At 30.2% G+C, this 12,577-nt stretch overlaps 1 protein-coding gene and 1 long non-coding RNA gene across 3 annotated transcripts; one reads left to right on the forward strand and one right to left on the reverse strand.

The window, feature by feature from the left end:
* Nucleotides 1–2,902: 2,902 nt before the first annotated feature.
* Nucleotides 2,903–3,507, forward strand: LOC135193583 (uncharacterized). Its single transcript, XR_010309309.1, has 2 exons — nucleotides 2,903–3,206; nucleotides 3,249–3,507. It is a non-coding gene; the product is annotated as an uncharacterized LOC135193583 (long non-coding RNA).
* Nucleotides 3,508–3,872: 365 nt separating this feature from the next.
* On the reverse strand, nucleotides 3,873–11,111 carry LOC113403445 (FACT complex subunit Ssrp1). 2 transcript variants are annotated; one of them, XM_026643992.2, is made up of 13 exons: nucleotides 10,929–11,111; nucleotides 9,990–10,175; nucleotides 9,269–9,484; nucleotides 8,922–9,100; nucleotides 8,607–8,846; nucleotides 8,216–8,344; nucleotides 7,640–7,801; nucleotides 6,916–7,048; nucleotides 5,914–6,089; nucleotides 5,475–5,583; nucleotides 5,030–5,227; nucleotides 4,517–4,807; nucleotides 3,873–4,132 (listed from the first exon to the last, which is right to left on the reverse strand). In XM_026643992.2, exons 1-13 carry the CDS (start codon nucleotides 10,977–10,979, stop codon nucleotides 4,031–4,033), a joined length of 2,172 nt encoding a protein of 723 aa, XP_026499777.1. In that variant the 5' UTR covers nucleotides 10,980–11,111; the 3' UTR covers nucleotides 3,873–4,030. The 2 variants fall into 2 exon arrangements, with proteins under 2 accessions (XP_026499777.1, XP_026499776.1); XM_026643991.2 differs by having other exon boundaries at nucleotides 6,901–7,048.
* Between the last annotated feature and the right edge of the window lie 1,466 nt (nucleotides 11,112–12,577).

Raw genomic sequence — 12,577 nt, forward strand, 5'->3', positions numbered from 1 at the left:
AATTTATGAGTAAAAGTAGTTCTATATTTTAGTATGTAAATTTTTAGCTTCCGTTTAATTCATGTTATATAGTTCGAATTAATTCTTAAAAAGAACTTTCCAACTTTTGTTTTTGTTGAGACCGTTGACATTCTACGGTCTATTGCTGCTCCACGTTATCTTTAAATCTCCTTTTTTATTATTATACAACAAAACAAAAGCGCAACTGTCCACTAACTCGTTTTGTAGAACGATATTAATAACATGCGGTACGTTTATTACATTATCATCATGTTTGTTTTTATTAGTAAATTTACTGTAACTATCTGTGATATTTCTCTTTTCCTTTAGAATGTGTAGTGTGTAACAAGGTTTTGGATTTCCAATAAAAAACTAAACTACAAGATTTATATAAGATAGACAGACAGTTATATTCAATTATATTCTAATACAAAAACATCATTGGTTATATTATATTTACATAAGTAGGTAATATGAATAAAAAAAGTGTAAAATAAGGGTTTATGACATCTAGGAAGTCGTTAAAGCTTCCCACCATAACAGAAAAGTATGTAAAGCCATACTAAACTGCATCACACTTTAAATGCTCCTCATTATAATAATAATAGGCACTATTGTGCTATTGTAAGTTATTTAATGCGAGCCCTTTTGAAAAGGGAGAGCTAGCGCAAGGCGATTTCGCGCGTTTTTAGTTTTTAGAAAAAAAAACTCGGTGCAAGTTCAGGTTACGAAACTTGGGTTCTGTACGATAATTAAATCTTGTAAAATAAATATAATGCTGTTAGTGCACATACTTGTAGTTGAGGACTATAATAACTCTTACCAAGTATATAGTTTTCTAGCTGATGATAAAAGTCTTAAATTGTTTAGGTAAATAATATTTTATTTGTTATAAAAAAACCTATCATATTTACTATTGGCTAAAGTTTTGAAGAAATATTTATTAATAATGTTCATTATTTTGGAAATTATTAAACTATGTAGTAGTAAGGCAGTTTATTATTATACCTCAAATGTAAAACTTGCAATATACGCATAAAACCAGAAACTTCCATTAATTTCAATTCCTATATTTCTTTGGTGTTGGACACTGGATATAATAGTACGGTACCCTAATCTGCATCGCGCACATCTGTAGAACAGAATTATTCTACTCATAGAAAGAACACTGTGTGAATCTCCCAGTAAGTGCAGTAAATTGTCTACATTTCATGCTTACCGCTTTATTTTTTGCACAAACTTTGTACAAAAGAAGAACTTAATCATAATTCATTATGTGCCTAACTGTACTTAGACAGGTCTTTTTCGATTGTTTTAATACGTTTACTGAGAAATATTATACAAGATTTTTTTTTTTAAAAAGTTGTCTATTCTCATTAAGCTTAACACTTTTGCCTAGTATGTGGTTTGGTAAATCATTCCGTTAAACGATTATTTAATTACTAAATAGTGGTCTCATCGTGGTATACTGCATTTGGTTGTGGACCAGAAAAGATTATTCTGGAGTCAGATTCAGACGTGTGCTGCCACATGCGGTGTTATATTAATACATTTCGAAGCCTATGCCTGTATTGCATTCAGGGTTTGTTTGGAAATTATGACATAGGTTCAACAAAAAGCAAATACTTTCTATTCTAAATTATAACTGTCGACTAAAAATAATGCATTCTTTTTTTAGAAAACTATACTGGCTGCAGCAGTCAGCTGCTAGCACTTTTAAATCGTAATTTTAAAAGAAAAATTTAAAGTATCTACCATGCCGGATTGTAGTAAATACATATTTCATTCTAAAAATGCAAAAAGTAGTGTAGTTCGTGTCCCTTTTTAAAAGTACATAAATTACAAAATATGGTTATGAAAATATGAAGAAGATTTTTATTATTATTGATTTAAATATATATAATATATAGCGTAAAATATACTTATTTATTGCGTATAATATATTGTTTTCTAGAAAGATAGCATAGAAATATTATTGTGGAGACGAGTTGTAAATACATCTAAAGATAGATTGGCAGTTTATGGCCATAAAGTAAACATTCGAAAGCATGCCCTACCACCATTTGGTGGTATCGCACCATCGGTTATTCTATCTCCAAACAGCAAACAATAGTATTTTTAGTGTTAGTGTTCCGGTTTGAAGGGTCACTACACGCACAAGGGACATAGTATCTTGGGTCCCAAGGTAGCGCATTTCCTATATGAGGAATGGTTGATATTCCTCACAACGACAGTGTCTATGAGCAAATGACCATTATGATAGTTACTTACAATCATAATGGTCATTTGCTTGACCACTATATATTAGATAACAAAAAAAAAACATGATTGTCATGATGTTTTAGTTAATAAATTATAATCTGTTGACTTTTTTTTGGATTAAAACTAGTATTATGGAGAATAATTAATATATGTAATAAATTATTGTTATCAATATTATTATTGGAATATGGACACAGTAAATTAACAACTACTAACTAACTACTAGTTGCATGTATGTTATGTATTGACTGAGTAATATTGTAGTTTTATTAGGGATATTCAGTCTATTTTATTGATTTAGGTTTGGTTTGCTAATGTCATAATTTCCATAAAATTATCTTTATCATCAATAAAATATTGTATATGTTAATCCTCTATGCGTTCCTAAACTAATCATCCGATTGTAATGAAACTATGGTGCGATGCTCTGCGTACGCCCGCGAAGGATATTGGCCTAAAAATACCAAGATTTTTATATTTGTCTTGCAATATATGGGGAATCTTATTATAACTCATAATATATATAATTTGTTCCTATATGTCCCAAAAAACTGACAGCGAGTGATCAACATTAAAATAAGCAACGAAAATAGAAAAGTGCAATATTAATGCTTGAAGTTAAATAAGTTCATAATACCTTAAGTACTTTATTTTTATTAGAAAAAAACGTACATCTATAATTTAAAACACAAAATTATTGTTATATGTACATGAAAATGATTTTATTACTAAATTTATTAATACAAGATACATATATAATAAATACTATTAGGAATAAATCAATAATAAAGAAATTGCGTTAAAAATTAAACAATTAATATATAAATTATTTATATTTTAGTAATGAATAAAAAACACATTCGGAATAATGTGATTGCCTTTAATGGTCCCTTCTAGTTTAATATCTTAGGTATAAAAGTTATTCCAGTGATCATAGATATTGGGTTTTGACATAAGAATGGAGCTAATAAACATGGCTGACGTAGTTTTTAATTATTAATTCAAAGACAAATTTATTAACCTTTGCTGCTTCACTATAATATTCCGCGCTTTTTGTTTTAAAACCTGAGCCTAACAGCATTTGGAAAAGGTGATACTGGGAGCTCATATTTTTCGATTATAATTAATTGGTTCTTGTCACGAATTATTAAAGTAAGTCCTGCTTATGAATTGTAAATAACTCTTCGAATGACAAAATACGTAACGGCATATTTTATTATAATAATTTATATGGGAACTATGCTATCAGATTCTACAAAATACTAAAGCTATAAAACCTTACATCAATTACAACATTCTACAATACTAAATATAACTTATCATTAATTTCGTGTAGTGAAAATTTCAGTTTCAAACATACCGTTTCTGTTTTTAAATCAAGGTTCTTAAGGTTTAATATCAGTTTTAATGATGTATATAATTCTTCGTTTGATTTTTACTTATAGCATCCATTATTAACCTCATATAATGTTATTGAAATACAAGCATCCACTCCAAACATGTATAACATCCTTTCAATATTATATATTGGATAGTAAGTGTAAAGTTTTGTAAAGATCATGTAAAAAAACTGCATCCTATTAGAAAAACGTATCCCAAAGAAAATGACAACAGGTTTACTTGTCATCATTAAATAGAGCCAAAAAAACCATAAGTATAACTAAATTATTAAAATTTACATTCTCTCATTATATATTTATTCATACATAACAAAAACTTAACTTAATCATATCACGCTATCGCATTAGGGGGGTTTTAGTGTTATACATTATTCGCTATCGCTCCCGCTACCGGTCTCGTCTGAGCCCGAAGACGCAGCTTCCGATGAGGAATGTTTAGCTTTTTCTTTTTCCTTCTTTGATTCCTTACTCTGAAAAAAAAAAAAAATATTAACAACGGTTTTTTTTTCATTTAAAAAATATTAATATAAGCATTACATAGAACTGAGATATTTACTATTACATTAAATTTTATAGTCATCAATATTTTAATTATTATCATAAAATATTTTTATAAAAGTACAAAAAATAAGCTAAGGCTCAAAATCGTATTTTTTTTAATAATCAATTTTTTTTAAATTTTATAAAGAAATATAACATTAGCTAATTTGCAACAAAATATTTTAGTAAAAAATTGAGTAAATTTCTCGGTTTCTAAACACGCCGTTAATATCTTTCTATTCAAAAACTTTATGTAACAGAACTTAATTCGCCGGTTGATTGCAATTAAATATAATACATGTAAGTGTACCAACCTCTTTGCTGTCCTTTTTATCCTTTTTATCTTTTTTCTCCTTATCCGAGTCAGAGGAGCTATCATCATCTTCAATATACTCCTTGCTGGTAAACTTCCCTGAACTAGAGCTTGCAGCGACGGTTTTAACTTTTTTACTTGCTGGAGCTTTAGTTTTTTTGTCTGCAGCTTTACGTTCCTTCTCAGCTTGTTTCTTTTTTTGTTTGAACTCATCTGCCGCGCCACTATCCTTGTACTTCTTCATTGCTTGATTGTATTCTTCCTTTGCTTTATTAGCCTTTTCTTCCCATTCCTGAGGATAAGTTATTACCATGAAGAAAAATATTACATTTTAAATGAAGAAAATGTGTATTGTATAAAAAATCATTGTAATGTAAAATACATACATGACAATTTATTAAAAAAAGAATTCATTTATTAATCTTCATTAAACAAATTGTCATGTAAATAATATGATAAACGATGTTTCAGCTGTACAGATTATATCAAACATAAATACACAAGATATACGCACAGTCTTGTCCTTAAGATCGCGCCAAAGTTCGCCACCCTTTTTAGCGATCTCCGTGACCTTGATGCCGGGGTTGTCTTCTAATATACCCTTGCGGTTCTCGTTCAGCCACAGCATGAAGGCGGTCGACGGGCGCTTCGGCGCGTTTGCATCTTTTTCACGCTTCTTGGACTTTTCTTTACGCTTGCGCGGAGCTTCCGACTACATTTTGGAAGAAAATGATTATATAGTTTGATTGACTTTTTTTATAAGGTCTTTGACAGAGTATGCCAAATGGTGCTTGAGGTATTGATTATCACAAATTGTTGTCAATTATTGTTACTGTGATGTGTTTTAACGAACGATTAATAGCTTATAGTTTATATTTGCAATCACTTTAGTTATTTGTCCAACCTTTTACGAAAACTGATGAAAATTAGACCCGAATACAGCATATAATTTAACTTACAATAGTGATGGTCTTTTTAGGTTTTTTCTCTTTTTTCTTTTCTTTCTTGCTGTCAGCAGAGGCACCCGAAGCGTCAGAGTCTTCTGATGATGACGGATTGGTGTCATATCTGTTCATTAAATAGAATATTTGTTTATTTATATATTTAAATTAAGAATTTCTTTATAAGCATAATCTGAAAATTGCAAATTATCTATATTTAATTTATAATAAAGTAGACTAACTCATGGATGCCTTATTAATTTACGAGATATTATTACATAGTTTAGGCAACGGTGCCAGATCGCAATTTTATATTATATTATCAAAGGCCCGCGTACGGACACACACACAAAAGCATTTTTTTTAATAATGTGTACTTAATTGTGTTATAAAAAGATAGTAACGTTATTAAATGCTACCATAGCATATATATGGCAATGTTAAGAGCAGTACGCACTCTTCCGCGACGTCGCTCTCCTTGGCCTTGTCGGGGTTGAAGTCCTCGTCGGTGCTCTCGTCGTCGCTGTCGTCGGACTCCCGCTCCTTGGCCTCCGCCTTGACGCGCTCGAGGTACGCGTCCGGCTCCTTCTCCGTGTCCGAGTCGCCGAAGTCGTCGTCGTACAGCGCCTTGTCCTGTAAGCGTATGTTAGGTAGTAGAAACTATAACATTTAACACTTTGCAAATGTTACTTCAAAAATCTTTCTTATTTTATTTAGTACTAGCTAGACTCACCCCGGCATTGTACGGGTGCAATTTACTAATAATAATAAAAAAAAGTGACCTTCGCAGTAAAGTATTAAGTAGGTAATGTGAAATATAAATAATATCAAAATAGATCAAAAATTGCCCACGGTATTGATTATTAGGGTAACAACAGGCAGTTTTGCAGCCAATGGTAGATTTGGAATCAGAGGAAGTATTCATTCTAATAATATAGAATAAAGGATTACTATAATAAATGCCAAGGCAACTTATTTGTGTGAATAAGGATTAATAATAAATTGGTAAGAATGCTTTTGCAAATATTACGTATTTATTTATTTATTTATTACTAATCTATATTTGACAAAAATAGTATTGTATGTGTGTGTTTTGTAGGTCTTTTTAAGACCAATAATTTTCTAGTACATTGTTTCAATGTATCTCTTATAGTTTAGCCAAACTTAGTCAACGTTAAGCCGTACAAATCGTTTTTTTGTACATAACCCTCTGAGAGATTTTATACAAAATATTTACAAATGAAATAGACAAACATTTCTCCTTTCTTGCTCTTTCTATTAGTGAAAACCCGTTAAAAAAAGTTATACATAGAATAATCAAAATACAGACAAAGGCAGACAGCAAATTTCTTTTATACTATTTATAGACTAGTTTACTTGTTGTTGGGGTGCCAATAAACAAAAATATTAAAGAAAAAAAAAAAGTGTATAAAAAGTAACGTACCGTAAATTTACTTACATTCTTTCCAGTGTTCTTAACATGGAGTTTCTTAGATGTAATGTAATCGAATAGTTTGTCGTATTCTCCCTTCTCTATACTGCTGAATGTGTGTATACTGCCAGATTTCAGTTCTATCTCGAAGTCAAAGGATCTGTTCAAATAAAACAAATTATATTTAATATTTTGTTAATTACATTAATAATAATTAATTAAATAGCTATTACTGTAAATATTATAAATAAGTGATTTGATAATAATAATTTCAATAAAGTATTAGTTTTATTTGAGATATTTTTAATTTTCTTGTAGAAGTATTAAGTAAAAATGTATTTCTTATATATTTTAATTGTATAGTCTATTCCAACCACAAAAGAAAACCCAAATAACCAACATTTGACAATAAATTGACGCGATATCATTGGTTATATTCATTATGGATTTGCAAAGAAAATCCTTTTGAACGATGACGAAACTACTATTACGGATGACGGAATTAAAATTAAAGTGGACATAAGTAGTTAAGTGGAATAGTGTTATATTATGAATAAAGATATATTGATCAGGAACTTTTAATAAAACACAATATAGTGGAGCTATTAGAAAATCGCATGGAATACGTAAGTCTAAGGTTTGTTTATCTTAATTCCTTCTTCGATTGGAATTGACTACAGCTCGGTTGGGTCAACAAAGAGCATGAGAGCAAAGTCCCAGGAGTGCTGCTACTCTACAAAAAGATTCTCACTTGGTAGAGGAAGCGCCACCTCTGGCGAAGTTGACCGACGCGATCTCCTCGAAGCGAATGTGCACGGGCGGCTTGTGCACGTAGATGAAGCCCTTCTCCAGCGGGTACAGGTAGCCGGCCGCGGCCTTGTACGAGCACGCGATGGCCGGCGTCTTGTGGTGTCTGCGAAGAATGTTTAAACAATATATTTAAGATATAAATCTACAGCTGTGTGGCACCTACATAGATTCTATATTCAAAAGAGGCTCATTGAGTTTCTAACCACTTTTCAGATTGATGTCTTAAAAAATAAAGTGTAAATTAAAAATATGTAGTTAGCTAGTTGCTAGCTGTCTGCTCTGACCCCATCCAAGTTATATAAGAGTTCTGTGTACTTCCCAAATGCTGTGCCACCTACCAATCCATCGTCCAGGGACCCAATCAAATACATATAAAAAATTCGTATACACATATGTACAAGGTGATAAAGATATTATATTTATAGCAATATAAGTTAAATTTATACTTAGAGTTTTAAATGGCTAATAGGTTATTTCCGACAGTATGAAAAGTACAAACAAAAAATACGACAGTCACCCTAAAAAGTCTCCAGGTCCTGTGACTCTTCGGTTGATGATAACTTTCATTATTTTAGCGAGCACCTCGTAAGTTGGTCCCGATAATTCTTTTGTGATTTTTCCCTCATATTTCTCTTTCAATTCTTCCCTGAAAAATATTTTCTTTTTAAAAAGACATATATATATTTTTTTCTAATGGAATTCATATCATGATATATTTTTTGTCATAAATACAGTAATGGTTAAAACAAAACACTTGAGATAATTTATTTTATACAAAACCTTTCAATAATGCTTCAATCTTCGACATTTAACTCATACTACTATTAAACTAATAATACTATATTAATAATGTAATTATACTTATTATACTTACAACACAAGATCTTAATACACAAAACTTAACTTACTCTGTAAAAGGTAGCTCCAAACTCGTTTCCTCTTCAATACCAAACAACAGTACCAAATAGTGGTATCTTGTTTGACCTTGTTTTATGGGAGGATCCAATGACACTACGAAAAACATTTGTCTCGTGTCTTTGTGCGGTAATAAGAATAGTCGTAGCACTGTCGACATTGGGATCTTGTAGTCAAATGTTTTACCGTGAAGTTGGAAAAACGTTTGGAATACCTTAATGTCGTAGCGACCACTGAAAAGAAATAAAATATGTGAGTATAATTCATATGTAATATATTTGATATTTTGTAAAGCAAAATAATCATACCGAGGAGTAAGGCACTGCAATTCCCTGAAGATAGCAATAGCATCCCCAGAGACAGAGATAACACTTGCTTTATTCATGACTTGCTGGTGGAAGGCTTCAACGGCATCCATGTCACCCGCCAGTTCACTTGTGGGAATGTGGAATCTCATCTCCATTAATGAGACAGGTGTATCATCATTCTTAAAAGAAAATTGGTTTAATATTTGTTCAATATGGATTAGTGGAGGAAAAAATCTATTAAAATTTTGTAATATTTACATAAATAAATCATAGATGGAATTAAATATCACTGTAAAGTTTTCTTTGGTATATATTTACTGATGTATATGATGTTTTTCTTGTCTTACCTGATGAAACTCCAGTGTCACTTCATTTTTGCCAGTATTGCACTGTGACACATAGTGTAAAGGTATCTCAAAAGCAGTGTTGGTTCCAACATTAAAACTCAGTACAGCTCCATTAAACTTAGCTGTACCCCAGTTCCATCCCTTGAGTGATAGTTCCTTTTCCAGCATATCTTTATGGTAGTTGCTCTTGAAAAACTTTGCAACCTTTTCTTGTTCCTGAAAATGAAATTGTTTATTTGGTCTTTGTTTATATCTACATATGTAATTACTATTAGTAATATAACATTCTACAAAATTTTAGTCAATTATTTTTTTTGTTTTATATTACTTTACTGTGCCCTTGTCATATATGCGAGGAAATATATATTACCCCAGTATAGACTAAGTCTCTTAGGATAATCAATAAGCTGTCTTAATCACACAAGCATGTTGATATGTTTCCTAACATTGTCAGTTAATCCATTGAGGTCCAAAAATATTTTCAGTCTAGAATATATGTTGTAAAAGAGTCACATATGATATGAGACTAACAAATGCTTAGCCTGAGTTTTTTTTAATAATAAATCTATTATGCCAGACTATATATTTGATATAGCTATATCAAAGAAAAGTGTAATAAATTATAATTAATACAAAAGTGACCAAATAATAGTTTTCTTTTTTTTTTTATATTTTAAAAGTAGTAGTAGTTAATGTTAAGTAAAATGACTAAAATGATTACCCCATCCTTGAAACCTCCATATCTGTGTAATGTGCCATTTTTCAAAAACAATCTTAAGCCCCATGATCCAATGAACTTTTGAAAATTCACAAGTTCAATATCATTAGCTGATATCTGTTCAACTTTGCCAGTTTTGCTGTTTTTGAATATTATATTTTGATCTGTCATTTTTAACCTCCCAGGCACCTGAAATATCATTTTTTATTAAATGTTGAGGTTACATATTATGAATATTTAACAAGTTCATCAAATAATAAGACATATTTATTTGTGGAACTATAGAGTCACATTTATTTGTGAATGTACAAACATCGGAGACTCTTTAGTTGAACTTATTCTTAGTTGAGTGTAGTATGACAATGAATCCGGTAACAGTTACTACTGTACCTTTAGCTATATTTTAAGTTATTTTGAAAACTCTGTGGTAAGTAAATTTCACAAATATATTTAGAATGTTGTTTGCAATATGTTTCCTATCATCTTGATATTTGGTAGTCTAATATCTATATAATAAAAGTGAATTATGACTTTTACTTAATGTCTGACAAATACATACTTGCACCTGTCACATTTATATTAAATGAGGCAAATGAGCTTGTGCTTGTTAAATGTTGCTTAAATGTTGAGTAAAATTTTGGAAGTTTATATTTTAAAACATGTCACATGTAAAATAAGCGTCAGTTAATAGTGTCTAAACTACTAAAAATGATACGACATTGTAATTTTATGGATAATTTAATATTTTAAAAAAATGTTTCAAATATAGACAACACAGAAAATGCAAATAAGATAATTATGACCTAATAAGTGTGTATTATATATATATTTCATAAAATTATAGTATATTATGAGATCAGATTACTCAAGTTTAATAAAAATAAGGAATTTTAATTCTTCATTTGCTTGTCTGAAGCAATGACAAAATGTGCTGTTACTTGCCATAGTCCCCTTTATCTCTGCGGTTACATCATTATATTCTAAGAACTCCATTTTTACACAAAATTATGAGGATTTATACTTTTATATTATGTTAATTAAACGTTAAATTCAATATTTTGCACATGTGATGCCGGACTCAAACTCAATCGCAGTCCGCGGGGCGCGGAAATCGGAACCAAGCAACAGAATATGACATTTGACACTGACGTTTGACATTTCGAATTGAGTATTGACAGCATCATATTGTACGGTAAATATTTTGTACGATTTAGCGAATTAATACACTTAGTTATTACATATAAATTTACATTACACGTCAAGTAGTTTAGGTACATCCTTTAATTTATAAACAATCTATGTGTAATATTATAAGCAAATGAGGTTCATAAAAATAATAAGAGATAAAATAATAATAAGAAATAAGAATACATTTTTTATAGTTATGCAGATAAGGCCTATGGTACCCACCGTGAGTCTTTGATAGTTTATGAATAGATAAAAATTGTTCGATTAAAAAAATTGTCTGTTTGTCCTGCGTTTTAATTTTTTTGAATTTTTCAGCAGATTTGAGTGGACTCGCCAATCAAATTATATATTTGAGCTTAGAATGCATAGTGATACCAAAAATTATTTAAATCATCGTTTCTAGAAGATCTAATACTTCCTCATTTAAAAATACATTCGTATTTACACATCATACGTTAGGAGAAGTGAATTTAATACATTTTTACTGTTTAACAGTAAATTTAATAGAAAAGCGCCTGCAACGCTCCTTCAAGCCAACCTCTGTTGCAGATGTCAATTAGCGGTGATAGTTACTTTTGATCAGGTGTGCCTCTTATTTATTTGCCACTTATACCATAAAAATAAAGTTATTAACGCTAAACTATTTCAGATAGGACATTGTTCATATCGTTATACATTGAAGCAAGTATTCAAATTTTAAAAATTAAACAAATTGTTGCAAATGTGACAGGTCATTTATATAAACAAGGAAGACAAATTCAAACCGGAGCCCTAGATTATAACTACGGTACATTCATTACATTTCCGCTGTGAAATCATCGGGAATTTCCGAATTGAATATTTTTATTGCTATTTTGAGATTAAATCTAATCTGCAAAAATACACAGTCATAGAATCTATTCAAAATGTTGTAAGCTATAATTAGGATCGTTAGCACATTTTTAATTACAAATTATTAAGCAATGTTGAAAAAAAAAGTAACGGACAATCCCACTTCTAACCTGTGAAGTTAAAAACAAGGAATTTAATAATTATTCAATTCAATTGTATTAGGTTTGTACCGCAATGTACCGCATTTTGAATCGTTTTTACCTCAAAGGGGTAAGATATATGGGTGTGCGATAATATAGGCATAAAAATTTGGTCAGCTAAGGGTAAACCATATGAATGAAACCTAATAAATATAATTATGGTATAGATAGAATTGATTCCAAAATTTACGCCTAGTCTAAATATTACCTCCGTTAACTTTTGTTACTTTGTTTCTTAAATCATTTTAAGCAGATGATTTTGCATCAAAGATAATTATAAAATTAGGAAATGAATGTAAAAATAATACAGCACAATCAGGGTAATAGAAAATTCATCGTTGACAACACTGCCACAGAGTACGATAAATAATT

The sequence above is a fragment of the Vanessa tameamea genome, chromosome 13, assembly GCF_037043105.1.
Source record: "Vanessa tameamea isolate UH-Manoa-2023 chromosome 13, ilVanTame1 primary haplotype, whole genome shotgun sequence".
NCBI lineage: Eukaryota > Metazoa > Arthropoda > Insecta > Lepidoptera > Nymphalidae > Vanessa > Vanessa tameamea.

Coding starts and splice junctions, on each gene's coding strand:
- LOC113403445 (XM_026643991.2), bottom strand. CDS start 10,979: ATGGAGTTCTTAGAATATAATGATGTAACCGCAGAGATAAAGGGGACT. Junction 8,847..8,921: donor TTGCAGTGCCTTACTCCTCG/GTATGATTATTT, acceptor ATTTCTTTTCAG/TGGTCGCTACGACATTAAGG. Junction 5,228..5,474: donor CTAAAAAGACCATCACTATT/GTAAGTTAAATT, acceptor TCCAAAATGTAG/TCGGAAGCTCCGCGCAAGCG.